This window comes from Telmatherina bonti, assembly GCF_933228915.1.
Source record: "Telmatherina bonti genome assembly, chromosome: 11".
In the NCBI taxonomy this organism is placed as follows: domain Eukaryota; kingdom Metazoa; phylum Chordata; class Actinopteri; order Atheriniformes; family Telmatherinidae; genus Telmatherina; species Telmatherina bonti.
The window spans coordinates 16,772,972-16,794,291 of NC_136629.1; the positions used below are offsets into that span (position 1 = coordinate 16,772,972).

The 21,320-nt window shown below is 38.6% G+C and overlaps 1 protein-coding gene across 1 annotated transcript; it reads left to right on the top strand.

Annotated features, from left to right (window-relative positions):
* Positions 1 to 347: 347 nt before the first annotated feature.
* valopa (vertebrate ancient long opsin a) lies at positions 348 to 20,827 on the top strand (the record flags this gene model as incomplete). The annotated part of the gene is made up of 5 exons (XM_079248423.1): positions 348 to 711; positions 3,074 to 3,284; positions 7,845 to 7,962; positions 9,987 to 10,220; positions 20,591 to 20,827. The coding sequence occupies 5 exons, from the start codon at positions 348 to 350 to the stop codon at positions 20,825 to 20,827; spliced, it is 1,164 nt and encodes a 387-aa protein (XP_079104549.1).
* Positions 20,828 to 21,320: the final 493 nt, after the last annotated feature.

The following is a 21,320-nucleotide window of genomic DNA, read 5'->3' on the forward strand; positions in this document are numbered from 1 at the left end:
AGATGCCTCCGATCGGTCGCTCGTGCACTTGCGCTTTTCGACCCGTCGCGTAACTTCTGCTCCAGCTGGTCAGCAGCGATTTCACTTTCACGAACTAACACGTCTGGCGGATCTTTCTTTTCTTTCTTTTTTCCCCTCTCTTTTGCGCTGCCTCGTGCGCGGAATTCAGCACATGAACTTTGGACAACGAGGAGCTCCAGCGCGCAGAGGATGCTCGGCGCAACTGCCGAGCGCATCTGTCCAGGAGTCACTCCGCGTCAAGTTGTGAGCATGAGAAAAAGAGAGCCAACTGGATTTTCTCTGCGTTAAGGTCGCTAAATAAGTATCAGACACTCTGGGCATGGACAATGGATACCCCGAGCTTGTCAGTGAACGCGGTGTCGTACACCGTGGCGGCTGAGATCCCCACCACCGATGATCCGTTCAGCGGACCCATCAAGAACATCGCCCCCTGGAACTTTACGGTCCTGGCCATTCTCATGTTTGTGGTCACCTCGCTGTCTCTGACCGAAAATTTCCTGGTTATGTTTGTTACTTTCAAATTCAAACAGCTCAGACAGCCCCTGAATTATATCATAGTTAACCTGGCCATTGCCGACTTTCTGGTCTCCCTCACCGGCGGACTAATAAGTTTCCTGACTAACGCCCGGGGGTATTTCTTCCTCGGAAAGTGGGCTTGTGTCTTGGAGGGGTTTGCAGTTACTTTTTTCGGTAGGTTATGTACTAATTCTGTCTGGGCTTAGGAAAATGTAGTTCCCACAGCTGTTACAGCTTTATATATAGGCTATATTTATATTGCAAATGTGGATGATGCTGTTTAACAACTCCTCAATACCAGTCCTTCACCAGAACTGACTTTAATCACCTGATAATAAATCAACTAGATAAGTCAGTTTCTCATAAAGCACTACTTTTTTTTTCTTTTCAGATTATGATTTCAAATATCAAGCATGATTAAATATGATACATGATACTAAAGTAAGCCTATATGGTACTAAAGTAAGATTTTCTGGATGTTAAATAAGGCTTAGTGAGTAGAAAAGCTGTAGAAATAAGTTTTTCCCAGCTCTTACCACAACTTAAAGGTTTAAGTACAATTTGCTTTACTGACATATTTAAATATGTAGTAACTACGATACCAGACACAAGTTGGTGGATAGAAAATAACACTCACTGTAATGTGTGTCTGAAAAGTGATTGTTTTATGAGCCTCTGGTGGAGATTACTTGTGATTTTATGTTTCTTTATAACAGCACCTGCAAAGCATTTGCCTTTGCGCTGCTATACTACATGTGAAAAAACAGATAGCGGGATCAGCAGCAGAAGCCCCCAGTGAGTCTGTAAAGCTCAATTCAAAGCCATGCGCTCAGCAGATGTTCGCAGCCTGTTCAGGACACTTCTCACATACTGAGGCGCATGACTTGCCATAAGTAGGTTACCAGCGCCGTGACCACTAATTTAACTAAGTCAGTGGGTTTTGTTTTGTGGTCTCCGCTGAAGCTTTTTGTAAGAGCCCATATTGAGGTTTTAAAAGGGGGATCATGAGAATCTAGTGAGAAGCCAGCAATCAAGAGCAAAGAGAATTCTTGAGCAGTTCATGCAAAGCCCTCCTTATTGAGCTTGGTAACGTGGTTTGTTTGATCCCCCACTTGGTATCTTGGACAGGTTATATAGAGGAGTGGGAAGTTAAAGGATGTCCTAATCACAGATTGTCAATCTGACAGACTGTGTGCCAACAGGGATTTGAACTATCCAAGGAAATTACCATTCGAGTCTCATATGGCTAAATGAGAACATCATGGAATCAATGTCACTTTGAAATGTTGAACATGTGCCGTAAGACTTCATAGACCAAATAGGATGCTAAACAGCCCCACTGGGAATACCAGAATGGACCAAGTGCAGATGTGATGGATAGATTTAATTGTGTGTCTTGGTGATTGGATTTTTTTATGTACTCCCCACCCAAAAATGTATCATTACCACACATAAAAACACATCAAATTAAATAACTTGTGGCGTTACCTGTTTGAGCACATAGCAACGTATTACTCCTGGCTGGCAAAGCTAGCCCTCTGCTTAAACTTACCATCAGACATAGTTATAAGGGAGCAAGACGTGCTGATGTATAATCAGCACCACGATGAAGTGATTCTCACATCCTAAAGGGACTTTGGGTGAAAAGCCTCTCTGACTTATGCCTCAGCAGCTGCAGGTGATTGACTGATGTGTTCGTACAACCTGTGTGTATGATGGGGTGTAAGGGGAGCGAATTAGAGGCTTCTTAAGTGGAGCTATCGCTTGCATTTGAGCAGATCAGACACATTGATTGATATTCTGCTCAGTGTGAGAATGTTTTCTGTTTCTGTGCTAGTTTATGTGCTTTACAGATAAATAGATTCAATCTTAATAGACAAAAACAGTGTCCATGTTTCTGCTGAAGAAAAACAGCCCCTTAATAGTCAGTTTTACACCCTACAAGTAGAAAGCGAACGCATTAATTTACCTTGTGAAACTAGATGCCAGATGCTCTTGTTAAAATGTGTGTTAGAATTGAACACACACTTTCCACCTGCCTCTTTTGTCCTCTCCAGTGAGTCTAGCAGGCAGATACAATGAGGACCTGACCGCGCAGGGATAAGTAATTAACCAGTCTCTGAGAGTGACTTATTACCACAATTAAAAGCAGCCTTTTTTAGCCCATTAGGAGGCCTCCTAATGCATCCAACCCAGATCATTAAACTATTTCTAGCAACAGCAGAGCCACTTTTACCCCCTGCCACGTGCCGAACTGGGATATTTAGTCAAAAATGAAGAACTAGGCTATCCCAGTTTCAAACAAATACAGCAAATCTTCGTGTAATGCAACAAATGAGTCGTCTGATTGTTGTGCGGATGACAAAAACCACACATTATGACCTCATGATGAGAAATTGTTTTGGGCTTCTGATCTTTATGTTTTAGGTATGAAATGAGAATCTCCAGACAAATTTTCATAGTTTTAAAATAATTTATCTTTAGAATCAGTGATGAGTGTTTCTGACTGTCATCACCGTGCTGTTGTTGTCTTCAGGGATTGTGGCTTTGTGGTCTTTGGCCGTTTTGTCTTTCGAGCGGTTCTTCGTGATCTGCCGGCCGCTGGGCAACATCCGACTGCAAGCCAAGCACGCTATCCTGGGTCTGCTGTTTGTGTGGACCTTCTCCTTCATCTGGACCTTCCCTCCGGTGCTGGGCTGGAACAGATACACAGTGAGCAAGATCGGAACCACCTGTGAGCCCGACTGGTGAGAAAACAAGTCATTTTTATGTGCAGCTCATGAAAAATTGAGTGTTTGAGAAGAAAAAAGTTTTTATTATATGATCAGTTCAGTAAAACACCCTGAACTTATTTCCCCACTTAATCCTTCCTGCAGACGTACTGTCGGAAGATTTACTACCAGAGAAATTAGTCCAATAAAAACTGGATTCAGCTATGCTTGTGGATCAGCAGTTGCAACCAGAAAATTATTTCTGAGAGGGCAAGCTGCATTGGCAATATTTCAAATGCGGGTTTTAGAGTCCGGATCAGCAGAATTTCAATAGTTTTTACTCCAGTCATGTAAAAGATGGCAACACAAGTTTCAGGGCACATCTTAAAATCACGGCACAAAGCCATCCGCTCAGCATACAGCCACAAGCAGGAAAAGAAAATAGGTTGTTGTGTGTATGTGATCAGCATGAAGTGACCTTGTATTGCTCGAGCATGTAGCTTTTTTGTCTCAGCATTCAACATGCACTGCTATAGAATAAAGGTTTTGTATTTAGTTTGTGAGTCATATCTGACCACTTGGAGACTAAAATATTGAGGCGTTGTCAACACATCAACCTGATCCAGTACATTTTGGTGTAGCTTTAGCACATTAGCATACATTTGGAGATAGACCTCTGGTCCATGTGAAAACAGGTCCAAAAATGAACTCTTCTTTCAGCCTAGCATGATCAAAGGGACATTTCTGGCTTTTAAACTGCTAAATGCTTAAATAGTTGCTGACAATGTCTGTGTTCTGTTCGGTGTTGGTTAGACAATATCGATGAGTTACTCAAGTTTTTTCTTCACTGTTGTAAATGCTGGACTGATGTCAGTCAAAGCTGTAAGACTACCAGTTTCGAAACCAAAACAACTAGCTAAAAAAGGCTAAACTGTGACAAGTTTGTCACTCTGGCCATGTTTAAATGTTCCTCTGCAACCATATTAATTGTGAAAACATTAGTGGGTCAAATTAAGTGATGAGTTTATTTAGATAATGTACTTGTCCTCACAGCAGTTAGCGATGAGATACCTTGTTTAGTAGCACTGCTGTGGTTCTGATGTGCAAGGGCACTTTCTTATTTTAGATTTCATGCTCTCTTCAATTTAAATGGCATTTTTCTGGTCATGAGCTGACCTCTTTCAGCTTGAGACAGTTACCATAAAAGTATATCCTCAGAAACAGTCCCAACCCTCACCTAAATATTTCTCTTTTCAATCTTAAGCCACTCTCAGTAGTTTCATCTGATTATAACTCAGAAATAACCCTCTGTTCCTTACTTTTGGTACCACATGCCTTGTAAACAAAAAGATAAAGATCGTGGACATCCTACACTCTGCCCTGCAGCTCAGATTTACATCGCTGTTTCAGACATATAAGCGCACATTAATGTGTTTTATGAAAAAGCCAAGAAACAGGTCTGCTCTCACCTCGGCCCTCAGGGTGCCATCTGGCTAATGCTATTTTGTTGTTTTGATCAAGACACACAGATATGGGGAAGAGTGTTTGCCTCTAGCACTTTAGGAGAACCATTGCTCAAATGAAGTGATGGGAGAGCAAATGGTTCAGACAATACAATTAAAAGATCACCTATGGAGATTCCTGTGACACGGATGGTCTTCTGGTCTTATACAGCATGAGTTCGATCAGCAAACATTTGGTTACCAGCATGAACTGGAACGGCACAGGTATGTGACGTCCAGATTGCTGCAAAAGCACACAGCCTTTATGCATTTTAAAAGCCTCATTTATGTGTACCCTACTCTCACAGCAGACTTGTTAACTGCACTGGCAAGCTTCTAAATATTCAGAAGAGTTTGTCGGACTATGTACAGGAAGATTAGTTCATCATGCTATCAGTAGATGGTTCCTCACTTTAGTGAACATTTCCAGAGTATCTTTATTCTGCAGTTTAATATTCAGTTGGCTCCTCTGATCCAATTCCCTACCCTTTCCCCATTATGTGCCATTTTTACTCTGGAGAATATAGGACCTTGGAAATTTGGGAAAAACCTCTAACCAGAGTCAGGTATTTGATAGAATCTATCACTTTGATGTTACTAAACTTCTTTCAAACTCCTTTAAGTCCTTGGGGATTGTCCACAACATTTATTATAAAGACCAAAGATGAAGTCTACCATTTCATATCCCTTTACTTCTCTTGAAAATCTGCACATGTACAGAATATAATTATTCCACTACACTGCTCGTTTAACTAACGTTTTTTCTGGAAGTTGCTCAGTTTCCTTGCAACACCAAGTCTTATATGTAGAAGATCAAATTCCACAAGAATGGATCAGTTCTTCAATCTGATCCACATGCACCTTGATATACAGTCCTTAGAATCACCCTGTTGTTGGATTGTGGTATACAAATCAACTTACATTGCTTTTAGACTGCTTACTAACAAAGCATTGAAGTTTTGATGAGATGAAGTTAAAAAAAGAAATAACTAACTGATTATCTATCTAGTGGGCAACATCAAACATCGATTTTGCACTTAGCCATATTGATAGCCTAAAGGGCACAAAAGACAGACTGCTTAAAAGAAGGCTAGCATTAGCATTATTAGATTAGTTTAGCTTACACCTTGGTTAATTAATATGTGTTTATGTAATTTCTTTCTTGTAGTTTTTAGTAATTCCTTAGATGGAGCGTAGGTATATTTAAACATTTGTTAAGTTTTTCACTAATGTTTTGTTGCCAAGTAATGTTACAATGTTAGTACAACAGGCCAGTCAGCTAAGCTAAAGATATTAGGGTGGTATAGGTTAATATTTTACCAGAAAGGGCATAGTGAATTGTTTAATATATTTAATTTCCAATGATACAGCAGCAGAACAGATGTTTCTTGTCTATACTGTCATGATACATTTATTAACTAAAACTATGACATGTTCTACATTTAGAAACATATCTAGCTTTAGAAGTTTAGACTTAATTAGCAGCTTGACATCAAACTCTGCTCAAGTTTACCAATTACCCATTGATTTGAAGTCAGGTTTGTTGCAGCAAAGAAAGTCCTACACTTGAAGGACTCTGGCCCTTGAGGACCTAAGTTGTCTATCTGTTAACTATATGTTGGTTAAATCCACATGTAACTGGTAGTTGGTAAAATAAACCAGAAACTGAGCGCACTGAGCTTTTCTTTTTTGACCTTACAGTCAAAGAGCCTCCAGGTTTGCAGAGATGGCATTAAAATAATCAATCATAAACACTTAGATTGAGTGTAAAATGTTCTGATAAAAAGAACAGAGATCACAACCCGAGGGTGCAAGATTGTCTGTAACAGCCCATTTATGATGCGCGCTTAATACATATGGAGAATTTTGTCCACCTTCTGCATCATTTACGTGCGTAATTTGGTCTGTTTTCGGCAGAGCAATTGGAGAAGTACATCAGTAAGCTGTGGGGGAAGTGTTGAGCAGTATAACTGATGGAAGAAGAAACAACAAATTCAATAGCTGCACTGCTTTCTACTGTACTACCTTCTTTCTGAAAATATACATGATCATGACCACTGTCACCATGTTTGTTGATGCCTGAAACTGACGTTGAAACTAAGAGGTGAACTGTGCACTGCCCTCTGGTGTTCATGTTCATGCACTTAATAAAAACATTACCAATGTAAAGGACGCATGGATGAATGAGAGCAGTGACATTTGAAGCAGACATATCTGTTCACGCATGTAAAGGGAGCATAAATTGGCCTTAAGGGTGCTATTAGGAGAAAATTGAGCATGCTCATGGTTTGCCTTTAGGGGCTTTGAATGAAGGGGAAAAATATGAATGATTCAAGTGGTAGCGCCCCAGAACAGTATAGATATTGACATTTTCAAACGATCCAGTGAGGTTGAGCATGAACTTTCTAGCAGCACATTTTCAAAATGATTTTATACATTTTAGACGTCTTTTATATAAGATCTTGCTTGGCATATTAGACTTAATAATTTCTTCTTCAGACTGCCACTTGAATGTGTATCTTTCATGTGTCACACAAGCTCACCCCCAAAAAAACTGAAGAATGAAAGGCTCTGACAGAAAGCTAAGCTCAGTCACACTTTCCTTGTTCAACAAAGATTAAGATAGATGGTTGTAAACACACACATGCACACACAGCTCCGTCTGCCAGCTGGATCCCTCGACATTCATCTGGAGCTTGCTTTATTTCAAAGTTGTAGGTGTTCTTATGAAAACGACTTAATTAGACTAAATTAGTGTCCTTTGGGCTCCTAAGTAGTTCACAGAGATTTGTCTCAGCTGTGAAATTTCCCTTTTAACTGTAGCTAACGTGAGGTGCAAAACTGTCGTCTCCCTCTCGAGTCACATAAAAGCCTCTGAATTTTGAGACAGCTCATAGCTGGGAATTGATGGGATTGTTTATCTTTTTTTTTGGCTTAAAGGAACACTCGGGTGCTCTAAAATAGCAGCTTTGATTGTGGAATGCATCGGCTTGTGTCCTTATCAAAATCTCCAAAGGTTTGCCAAATTCATTGTGACAGTGGATAACGGCTGGTTTAAAATGGCACTTTTTTTTCTTTATAAATCTGTGAACAGGTATTCAACCAACATGACAGCTCACAGCTACATCATCACTTTCTTCACCACCTGTTTCATTTTGCCTCTTGGAGTGATATTCTACTGCTATGGGAGGCTCCTCCGCAAGCTCAGAAAGGTCAGTTGTCTTTTGCATTACACATTAAAAATAAAGTTTTTGAAAACACACTTTGCTCGACATTTTTATATAGTATGCTGTTCTAAATTCTTAATTTGACACAAGTGTGCTTCAGCTGTGATTCTTTAACTATAGTGCTAAAGATATTTTTTTCCACTAAAACAAAACAATCAACAAAAACAAAAAAAACTCAACATTGTTCGTGATACAATTAACAAGGCATACACAAAAAAGGATAATATATTTATTTTAAATTATTGTTTATTTTTGTGACAGACCTTGAACTAAATAAACCCCCTCATGCTCAAATGCATTTGATTGCTGCATGTAATCTATGCTTTTCTATATAATGTTCTGCTGTAATGCTGCCATATCATTGATCATAATGCAGCATTTAGACAACATCAAACTATTTTTTCCATTTACTTTTATTTTATTTTTCAGATGGCATTCACACAAGCCACCCTTTTTCCAGTTTCTATCCTTGCATGGCCCCCACATCCTAAAATTTCTAGATCCACCCTTGTTTTGAGCAGAAGATGATTGATTTTCTGTGTTTAGTGAAGCCTCATGTGATGTTTACTTTTTTGGTAACCAATAAGTGTGACAGATTAAGTGTTTAACTTGCTCCTGAATGCATGTGTGTGGAAAACAACAATACACATGAGAACTGAGCGCACACACAGTGCACATAAATGAAGCAATTAGGATGCAAGTACCTGCATTTAAAAACCCACATGAGAGGCATTTCTGTGCTACAAGGTAAAAACTATACAGGTTTGGGAGCTTAATGACATGAATGATGGTCAATCCACTGTCTGTGCAAATGTAACTCAATGAACCACATGGCGTGACGAAACATGCTTGGTGGCTTACTCCTAGCTTGACTACTTACTTCTTGACATCAGGTATAATTGTTGAAAATGTTGTTTCTGAAAACAAACATGAGAAAAGCTTTTTGCCCATGATGAAGCACATAAACCATAATCCTGGTTTAGGTGCTGGGGCCCTGCCCCAGATAGCCTTGGCCCAGTTTAAATCCTCCAGGTTATTTCTCTGAAAAAGAAACTGAGCTAATAATGCACTTTTTAAAAATGATTTTATCAGAACAAAATTTCAATTTTCTGTTTGTTGTTACATCACTAAGTAAAACTACCGGCCATATAATGCAACAGTTTTTAATAATGACTTCTAAAAAGTAAAAAAAAAAAAGAAAAAAAAAAGTAAATCCAGAGTTTATGAGGGACATTCAGCAGAGGAAGGAAGACCTGGGTTGATACTGATGTTGTGTACTGACTGGCAGGCATTAGGTACTGTATGCTGGTTCTGCTAGCTCAGTTGTACAAAGTTTAACCACAGACAAAGGAAATGAAGGCATTTGAAAATAAAATCAGCCCACACCACAAACTGATTTATTCAGTTTGGGTTGAGCTTCTGGGTTATTTACTATACTGGTTGTAAGTACTGTATCTCTTAAAGAGGCAGAACAAGAAGGAAGGGGTGACATGAAGTCAAGTGGCCTCCAAACTGAATGATCATGGTGTATTGGAAGAGAAAGGAGTCTCTGTGTTATTTTGACCAAAAAAAGTCAGTTGTTTTCATTAAGGCCATGACGTCAACTTGTGATAAAAGGACATAATATACCTCCTTTAAAGTCAGATGCAGAAATGAGCAAAGAGTTGAAGAATTTAGTCTCCAATGCTGCACTGATGGAAATAATCATATTAATTCACTTCCACTAAATTAGGCAAGTCTGTTGAACATTTTTCTTTGATTTGGGGATTTACCCAGAATATCTGCTCACTGTTTCTGTCATTTGTTATAAGTTGAGCAATAATCCGACATGTCAGGTCATAAGAAGCTGTGTTCCCTTGTTGCATGACTGTGACTGGACATTATTTGTCAGCTGACAGGCATACAGCTGGTAAATGAGCCAATGATTTAATACATGTGACTGAGCTTTGATTATGAAGCTGACCTGCTTAATTAACAGATCCTCACTAATTTGGTCTTTCGGCTTACAGGTGTCTCATGGGCGTTTAGCCACTGCCAGGAAGCCCGAACGGCAAGTGACCCATATGGTGGTGGTGATGATTGTGGCGTTTATGGTGGGCTGGACACCATACGCAGCCTTCTCCATACTGGTTACAGCTCATCCAACTATAGAACTTGATCCCAGGCTGGCTTCCATCCCAGCCTTCTTCTCCAAGACGGCTGCTGTCTACAACCCAATCATCTACGTCTTTATGAACAAACAGGTAACTTTTCATTTTAAAGTCAGTGGATCATATACTGGTGAAGTTCAATCAGCAGGAAAGTTGGATCTTCTTTGGGCTGAAACACCAACACTGCAACTGACCAGATCAGTATTTTGTTTCCAGATGTTACATACCTGCTTATTTCACCATCTTTCTTTCCATGCTTGTTACTCATGTTGTCTGCTAAGGGCAGGAGTGATCCCACTCGGCTATTGCATTGCTCTGGATTTGACATGTGCATGTTTCAATGAATGCACAGGCCTTTTATCCTGAGACAAATCTCTAAAAGTCTGATCTGGTTTTCAGTAAAATCCAGACCAGAACAAGAATGTCTAACATTTGACTTAATTTAGAACTAGATGTAATTTTGTCATGCCGAAATATTTGGATCTGCAGCCTCACTGTAGCCTTACTTTAGTTTACCTGATTTGTCCTTTTATATCAGTTCAAATTTGTCTTCGAGAACGAACTCATTGCATGTCTGAAGCAAAGGAAAGCTGCTGTAGAATACTGAGATGGTTCTCTGTTGTTGTTGTTGGGTATTAGTTTTTCTCTTAATAATTCATACTGAATAAATAAATGAAAAGAAAACCAGAGCACACATTTGTCCATGTGTGGCTCTGCAAAAAACATTCATTGGCCACCTTAGAATTGCTTTGAGTCTTGAGGCTAGAATTAGAAACCATTTAGTTTTCAAGGTCTGCACAGACAGACGCAGAAACATGAGAAATTTACATGATTCTTTACTGTAGATGAATACATTTGTGTGAAATGAGTTAGAGGTTTTTCAGCTATTCATTGATGACTTATTTATAGAGGAAAATGTGTTTAGTTGGACTACATTGTGCAGAACTGTCTGCCTCTTTCATTTGGAGGAACGTTGGTGATTCTTCTGCATTGGAACAACTTAGCACCAGAACCCATAACGATGTTGGATTTCTGTTATCTCAAGGCCATAGGTTTGACATTTGTGAGGACGTACAAGTGGCCCACAGAGGTCCCTGGAAGACAGGTTTTGTGCATTTATGGCAGATATTTATTGGCAATATCATGCTGATAGTACAGAGAAATAAGCAGAGGCTTATAATGATTAATATTCTATTCAGAGAGAAATTAAAGAAATCAACTTATTAAATTAATCAGCTTAATGAAACCCGAAAGGAAAATGTGCCGATTGATTAAAACTGACATCATTGTGATAAACAATATCTATATGATTATTTAGATTAATTTCAGTTACATCGAATTTGCAAAGGAAATTTTCTGTTTTACATCATTATATTAATTTCAGTTTTTATTAAAAGTAAAGTTCAGGTGAACACTTCAGAATGCCATTTTATGACTAATTTTCAATTATGTAGTCCAAGCCAGTCTCTCAACTGCCTCGCAGCTTTGATTCTGTTATCTGACACAGTAACACTGATGCATGCTAAACGGGAGATTTTTTGCTTAGTCACTGTTAATATTACTGTTATTGATAACTCAGTAGATGTAGAGAAAATAATTTATTTGTGACTTAAACTTCCATGTTCAGTCACTCTCAGACAACTCCAATGTACGCTTTTCTAACCCTAACCCCATGACATTCTCCCTGAGCATGTAACCACTGTTAGTGGTGCTCTCTGCCACTAGCTGGCGCTAGCCAGAGGCAATAGAAGTTCAGCACCGGAGACAGACGGTTATGTTGGCAAGAAACAAAAGAGCAGAGCCAATAAAAACAGCTGAAATAGGCTAAAAGACAGGACTGATACCAGCAGTTTGGGCAACAGAAAAAAGGTCAGGGCAACTTGGGGCTTTCTAGATGTTGATAGATACATTAGGGGGTGCGGAAAAAGACATTTTTTAATGCATTGTGATGTGGATGTGGTCAATTTTTTTTTTTTTTATACTGTCAACAAAATGTTTTCGGTTATATGTAAATAATAGACATGATGACTGAGTTTTAAATCTGATGACAACTTTGCATTAAAAGCTAGCATGATGAAATATGGAGGTCTGGTTCATTTAGGGAAGGTGTGAATGTGGAAATGAACTCAAAGAAAATTAACCCTGCTCCACCTATAAAAACAGATCACTGTTTACTTCAAAAGAGTCAGCTACAGGACAACAAATCAAAGAGCATTGTGGGCAAGCACAACCAAAACATGTGTACATGTAGGATGATAGGAGGTTTCGGAGGGGAGAAATGGCTCTAAGTCAGATGTGGAAGAACATAGTAATACATTTGATAGAAATACAGTCAACCAAAGACCGGTAGTATCGGATACAGGTCAATGTTTTGCTGCTATGTGGTGGAAACAGAAGTTGTCCTGCATTAACCAACAGAAGTTTTTTTCTCCATTGTCAGGACCAGTAAGAGAAACCATGTTACACATCTCCACTCAGAAAGTTGTAGAAGTCAAGTAGACCCACAAGGGAAAAAAAGATGTATCGGTATTTGCTTGCTAATCACATTGCAGCCATGTGAATCCAAATAAATCCAATCCAACCCCTAAGAGACATGTCCCGACTGCTCCCACCCAGTTCTATGCCCATGCATGATCTATTGTCTTTAGGTTCCTATTCAACATTTCTGTTGGATAATGTTCTGGACATTAATTTGGACTTTTTAAAACATTTTTTTCACTCATCATTCCTCATTCTTCAGCAGAATATCCAGAGTAATTATATTTATGCAACATTTAATATTTGTAAACATTAAAAGCCCAAACCATGATACGATCACCACCATGTCTTATAGATGATTTAAACATCTAATGTGGAAATTGTGTATTCTATTGTGGTCTTATCCATCTGCAAAAAATGCTTCCGGCAGCCTTCTGGCTCTTCCACATCACTCGTATGAAAGTCAGTCAGGCTCAAATATTCTTTTTATTCTTTACATAAAACAGTGGATGCAGTGTCATTCCTGATTCTCATCCTAAACAAGGGGATTAGATTTTACATCCAGTAACTGCTGTTTCAAGCCTTTTGGTAAATACTGTACATGTAAATAATTGCATATAATGTGTTTGTCTGATTTGTGTTTACATTGTTTTTATCTGCTTTAAGGATGCAGTGAAAATAATCACAACAAAAATACTGAGGTATGATTGTTTATGATGGTAGCAGGGAAGTGCAAAACAATATTGGGAAGGAAGTATTGGTATAATACACACACACACACACACACACACAGAGGAAGAAGAGTATGTGTGTTCTGTGTGAGTGAGAGATTGGACAGTTATTATTAGCCTGTCTCGGTCATCATAACATGGGTCTAACTATGTCCATCTAGTAAGCAGACTGTCACTCTCAATTCACCTGGCACTTTGAACTACAGTATATGTCTGAAATAAACCTTGTTTTGATATGACAGCCCCAAACTAATGATAAAATATAGACTGAAGTGGGTAATATTAAAAGCAGGTGATCTCCTGATGTGATCACTGAGTTTATTAGGTAAATAATTTTAATATATGAAAGCAGAGTTGTGTATTTCAGTGGACTATTGCCATCCTTTTTCTGTTGGTGCTCCTATTTTCAGTTTGAACTCTCAACGCAAGCTGGAAAAGTTTGTGAAGGAAACTGTTAAATCTCTTAATAAATACTTTATGCAGTTGAAGTTGACTTAAAAAAATAGATCTCATTCATACTGGAGCAGCTGTGCAAATGACGCACGTGCCACAACACAGGACATGCTCCAGAAAATGATCAGTAAAGCGAATAATTGATAGCCCTCCGGAATAACTGGTTCAAATGCTAAAGTTGAAATGACCTACTAACTTTACTTATTTTGCATCTCTTGATAAAAACAAAAACAAACAAATAAAAAAGACATGATTTTATATCAGTTTATTTTTTACCCCTTTAACCATGTTGGAGTCAACAATGCTAGTTTTACAGTGAATCTATGACTTCATGTAAAACAAGGTCTTTTAAAGGTCTTTAAAACCCTTTTCATGCTAACCTGCCTCCCTGTTTTTACATTGTGCAGCCGTCTTTGACAAGCTTTTATTTTACATGGCATATGTTATTCCTCAGCAGGACTCTTTTAAAGTGAATATTGAACCTGACGAGACACGCGATGGCAGACATGACCAAGTATGACACTTGTCAAGAGAAGAGTTTGCAGTTTTCTATTTTTGGAAAGCAGTGTGGAAGCCCAGTTATATGCGTATGGGCTTGACACAGCGCCTAAATATGTCTCTTGCCAAAGAACTGCATGCAGTCGGCAGTCCATGTCATTACCCCACTTCTTAGCTCTTAAAACAGGTCATCTAGCATCTCCACAAAGACCTTGACTAGATGTAAATTGAAATTAATGAGCAAAGTCAGTTTTAAACACAGCTACTGTAGACAAGCGGCCAGTGATTATATTAATTCAGCTGGCCTCTTGTGCATGATTATGCCTCTCTGGGTTACATAATAAGGTGAGGGGAAACAGAGTCTCGGGGGACTTCCATGATGCATGAGTAACGCTACTCGTAGTTTTAGAGGGAGACTGCCTCCGGTGATCTCAAAGGTCAAAAGGCTTGTCCTGCACTGCATCTGTGTATCATTTCAAATAGGTCATTTAAAATCTCTCATGAGGCTTTAAACAGGATTTTCTTGCACCGTCACATCACTTCATCAATCTGAAAGACAGCAGGTCTTAAAATGCAGCAATCAAGTAAGATTAAGCCTGAAGTGTTTGACAAGAAACAGGACATTTATTCCACAAGTTATATTGTCAATGGAAATTTGTGTCCACACTGAAACAGAGTTTATCTTTCTCTTCTTCTGCCACCATGAAGTATTATAAACAAAGGAATTCAATCAATCCATTAAATTCCTGACATAAATTCCTTGGCTACTTTTTGAGTTGTCATCCATTAGATTAGTCCAGTACTGACTGAGACGTGCAGGGGAGCATGCAGTATTTGAGCATGTGACAGTGATATTGATGCCGCAGAGGATTGCAGGGATTTTAACCAAAGTCTGGAAGCGATGTCAGCACTATCTGCCGAAAGATACTTAAAAAGCAGTGTGTAATACTTGCAAAGTCAAAGTAATGTGAGGAAGATGCTGTAAGTTGATGTGTCATCTGAAAAACCACCATACTGAAGTTCACCAACAATGGTGGGATGCTAATGCTGCTAATGTTAACTTTCATTTTATACCAAAATTGATCATCTTACATTTAAAAATAAGTATTCCTATTGGTAAATATCAGTTATTGGCCATACCTATATTATTAACATTGTTATTAACTAAACCTTTGATATTGGTTCATCACTAATTAACTCATAAAAACCCGGCCCATAAAAAAAGATCAGATAAGTCCATCTTATCTAATATGAGGTTTTTATTCGTCACTTTAACAATTTAAAAATAAATAAGAAAAACTAGATTTTTTTCAGGGATATTTACCGTGTAATTACCATGTAATATGTCCAAATTTATAGTGTAATTTTCTGTTCCTATTGATTTATAAAGGGGCAAATATTTAGGTATTGGTATTAGTCTTATAGTACATTAAAGCACCACGGTGAAAGTGGATTGGAGGCCACAGCAACCTTTTCTCATATATAGGCCCACACTTTATTTTATATGTTGCCAGTGAATAAATAAATTAGTGAAAAAAAAAAAAAAAAAGTTAGAGCAAGAGAAAGAAATCAGAAAGGTTGTTGTTTTATGTTTGCAATGTAGATTCAGTGAAAGTTCAGAGCACAGGAGCCCATTGGCCACAGTGTTCTTAAAGGTGAACAAAACTCATTATCATACTGACATGTTTGTGTCACATGTGATACACTGCACTGCTCCCTCAGCTTCTAAAGTAAGCCTTTCTTGACATCCCAAACTGGTAATTGGTTTCTACACACACACACACACACATACACGTATATTCATTCATTCATTCGTTTTCCGAACTGCTTATTCCAATTCAGGGTCGCGGGGAAGCTGGAGCCTATCCCAGCTGGCTTTGGGCGACAGGCAGGGTACACCCTGGACAGCTCGCCAGTCCATTGCGGGGCCACACACAGAGAGACGAACAACCACACTCATGCTCACACTCACTCCTAGGCGCAATTTAGAGTGACCAATTAACCTAACATGCATGTCTTTGGATGGTGGGAGGAAGCTGGAGTACCTGGAGAGAACCCACGCATACACGGGGAGAACATGCAAACTCCACACAGAAAGGCCACTGACCAAACCAGCCAAGGATCAAACCAGCGACCTTCTTGCTGTGAGGCCACAGTGCTAACCACTATACCACCGTGCAGCCCACACATGTATATGTATATATATATATATATGTATACTTCTGATGTCACCTTCATTAAATAACAAACATATAAACAGGATTGAATATTCTGCAGGGCTCCGGCTGAAGGGTTTCTGCATGTAGAATTATCAGAACATTTTTAAAATATTCACCTCTTTACAATGAAAAACCTGAACAGATAAAAAAAAAAAATGCCTGCAGTGGCATTTTGCCAGCAAGAAATTAAAACAAACATTGTGCTTTTTACTATAATAAACAGAGTTTCAACATGATCCATTACATGAGATAATACAAATATGATAATAGGTCAGTAATGGCAGCCTTATTATGTCCCAATGTCCACCCTATTCCCTACATAGTGCCCTATGTAGTGCTCATGTCATTTTCTATGGGTGTCCGAATGTCCAGAGAGAAAAAAGTAGTGCACTCAAAATTACATATGATGCATCTTGAAAAGTAGCGAGCTTCATGGTCACTAGACGGGTCAATATAGACCATAATGCATTGTGGGAAGGCACAAGTGACACATTGTCAAAGCAGATTAAAAAAAAAAAAAACTGCAAATCATTCATGTTACATCCTTATGTGTTGAATAAATATGCAACAAAGAAAGAATAAAATACAATAAGAAAATAAAAGATTTTCACAGGAACTTGAATTGGATTTGGAACAACGTGGTGGTTGCTGTGGTGACAGACGGTAGGCACGTGATCTTCAACGATGAGGAAATAGCCAGCTTTATGTCCATATCAGCAACAGAATAAATTCACTAAATAATCCCTGTGTCGTAAATGAGGGGCTATGGAATAGTGTGGACATTCAGACACAGAGTCTCAGCTGGTTTCTGTGACGCACTCGGTCACCGTGATGCGACCACGCAGAGCAGCACGCACACACAGGCGAGCGTACTCCTCCTGCCAGCACTGCGTACAGAGCGCGCATCGGGAAAAATGATCTGAATCACCTGCTGTCCATGGAGAGGTTTGTTAATATCAACACGTTATCTGAAATATGAACTTTAAGAATATTTGCAGCAACACTGCATAAAGTTTCATCGGGATATTTATTAAATCACTTTTTTCTGTCCAGCGTGGTTTTTTTTTTTTTTTTTTTGCTATTTCAATCATTTATGGAAAATTATTCAATGATAAACAGTGACCTGACTTCATGGCAAGTTATCATATGCTGTTTAAGTGATTTAGTTATTTCTACATGTGTCATAGCTGGTTCAACTGCCAGATGAACACCTTCTGGTACACACTCAAAAATAGAGGTACCAGCTTGTACCTAAAAAGGTACAAATGCTTGTCGCTGGGGGTGTACTCTTTTGAGAGACATTTCTGTACCCTTCAGTTCTGGTCTATTTTTGTACCTTATCAAGTTATGTTTTTTTATGTTTTCACAGGATTAGGCCTGGTCCATGCAATTTAGCAATATTATATTATCTTTAATCTAGAAATAATCTTCAAAAACTCAAAATACTGACCAGCCATACACTTTGCAGCATCTGACCTTCATTGTCTGGTGTAGTGAATGACTGTTAAGTAGTACTACTGTCATCACTCAACTCTGCTCTAGTTTGTAACATTACAGCCATTAACATTAAGTTTTTCAATGCTGCAGGTACCCTTATGGTCAAAATGGTACAAATTTTTACTTTATGTCACTTTGAACCCTTTTTCGTACTCTGAAGGTGGGCTTCTGGTCTCTTAAAGACCAGTATTGTACTTTTGAGAGAACATTTCTTTAAAATGTACCTATAGGTACAGAAATGTCCTCATCTTGTACCTCTATTTTTGAGAGTGTACACCCGGTATATAAAAATACAGGTACCTATGATAGAGCCATAATGCTGGTTCCCACTTGGTACTGTCGTACCGAGCTCCATGACAACACAACTCATGTGCACAGATTATTTAAACAGAGCTGTTCCCAACTAAAATGTCCATCACGGACTGTCTTTATAGAGGCCGGCTCACTGATGATCTGCGCAGTGCAGCAGCTGCTATGTGAGATGCAACACATGTTAAATTTCAACAGTAGTTAAAAAATTACCTGGGACTTAACTTGCATCTCTTCCTGAAACTCTGCAGACAGCGCATGCGTTAAATAAATTCTCGCCTTAAATAAATTCACGCCATTAAAAGGAATTTGAGTGTATGCATTAATAACGCGTTAACTTTGACAGCCCTAATATATATATATATATATATATATGTATATGTATATATATATATATATATATATATATATGTATATATATATATATATATATATATATATATATATATATATATATATATATATATATATATGTATATGTATATGTATATATATGTATGTATGTATATATATATATATATATATATAAGCTTTTAGCTTTTAGCTCAGACATCAAGGGGTCATCTGATTCTTCAAACTTAAGAGTAGCCTGACCACTGTCTAATGTAATGAAGACTTTGCCCTTTTTATAAGTCATAAACAGGAAACCCCAAACAAAGAAAGAAAATATGCCCTACACTGCTTGTTAAGATATTTTTCAGCAGTGACGGTTCCTTCATAGCAACAAACTTGGCCCAAAATGCATCCCACACCTACAGTTTTGTGGTCTATTTTTGTTTCTGCTATGCTCATCACCTTCCCGTGTAACAAAAAGAGATGCACTGAGCAGAGTCTGAAACATGGCTGTCATCCCATTTCCCAAATTGTACACACTCGATTACTCCAGTCAGCTCCTCCTGTACTCAGAGGCGAAGCCAGACACACGGTGAGGAGACAAGCATTTAACAAATTGAGACGGCCATTATATATGACACGGCTCCATTATTTACCCCTTGTGCTGCAGTTTATTTCCTCATTCATGTCAGATTAAAATTAAATCTGTTTGTCACAAGTGGATGTTTATTTTTTTAATCAGTTTATACAGTATGATTAATGTGCCACACACCCTTTGGTAATCATGGGGTGCCAAAAAATATATCCTTATATCCTCACTTATAGAACCTCTACTAAGCCTTTTATTTTCCTCTTATCGTGGCGCTCTCATTCAGGTACAGTTTAAAGCCAGTTCAGGTGACAGTTGTTTTCTAAGCCCCTTATTACATACATGCACACTGCATTTGTTGCTAACATATATAATAAAAGGAATGATAATAGATTACATTTAGATGTTCAAGGCATTTAAAGCACCATGGCATGCTGTGGTAATTTCAGACATGTCTGTGTTTAGCTGGCATAATAAAGAAGAAATTTAAAAAATTAGCTTCTTTGTGATACAACTCTTATATTTGCTTTCCTGACATAATATGAAGCTTTACTGGATGCTGAGATGAAAAGAATTGAGCAATCAAAGAAAAAAACATTGACAGATGTGTTGTGTGTGATTCAATTGTAATATAATGAAAATGAAAAAGATGTAATTTTTCGTTTTGAGACTGCTGTGGAACAGCTGGAAGCATGCTGGAGAATTTTTCCAAACCAATCACAGAAACGGAGATTTTTACTGCAGATTTAGCAGCAGGTTGCTAACTAAATACTGTTCACTAAAGTTTAAAAAACAAACAAACATCATTTTCTACTAGTGTCATACTGATAAATGCAAGTAATGTCAAACAATTATATGGACGGAAACAGCCTTTGATTTTATATTGACATTGGTTTGCTGCAGTATCAAGCTGTAACTGTAACTAAGTGCTGACTGCTTGTTTAGCTCATCATTTGTCTTCAGGGATGGAGACAACAAGCCCTGCACATGCTGACAGAGTAAAACTTGATTGTCACTGGAGGAGGTCTTTAAATGATGATGAATCAATATATGATGGCCTCAGGGGGATATTTATGATAAAGGTGAGCAAGGACTAATTAGAACGCTGCTGCTGTCTGAATCCATTAACAGAGTATCAGAGTTTGGCAACAATGCTGGATTTTTTTCAGTCAGTGGGACGCAGTTACTACTTAATCCACATCCAACAAATCCAACTGGTTTAAGATTGGATGCACGGAGAAAAAAATCAGCCTGGTACTCTCCAGAGTTTAATAATAATAATAGAAACAATAATAATAATGATTGCAGATCTTGATAATCAAGCTAAACACCTTTATTTCTCCTGCTCCTTTCCAGTTCAGGAAGTGCCTAATCCAGCACTTTACCGGCGTGGGGACCATCCAAGAGAGCAACCTGAATCAGACCACAGACCGACCTGGAATTACTGCTGAGAGCCACACAGGAGAAATGTCAGTCATCGCAGCCCGCATCCCCGTGGGCGGCCCTACTTCACCACGATCTGATGATTCTCAAACTGACTGTGGCTCATTTGCCCAGCTTCCCATTCCAGAGAACAAAGTGTGTCCACTGTAAGAATAAACCACATCCCAGTAGGTGTTCTTTCTCCCCAAAGAGTGAATATTAACCTTCAGTCATCTAGCTACATTGTCTTTCAGAAACGCAGTGGACATCAGCGGAAGTTGAAATGAATCTTTGATTTCTTGGAAAGAGGGAGGGTGAACCGTGAACTTTTGAAGGATTTACGCTGTTTAGGATTCTGAAAACCTGGAATAGTTTTGAACTCCACCGTGTTACCGCATGTTTAATGTCTGGTTGAAGAAGGTCAATGAAGGCAGCAAGAACTGCAGAGACAGAAATGCCTAAAGCTTTTCCCCGTAAATATCTTGTAAATATTTCCACGCTGGACACTTATTTGTCCTGCTATCCAAGAATGTCTCTGTTCTCCCGACCATCAGTGTTATCACATCAGAGGACTCTTGATTCAACTTGATAGCATCTGCAATCAAATCTCAATGAAAAAAATGGTCTGCAAAAAGCTCACACCTTGACATCAGTAAGATGAGGA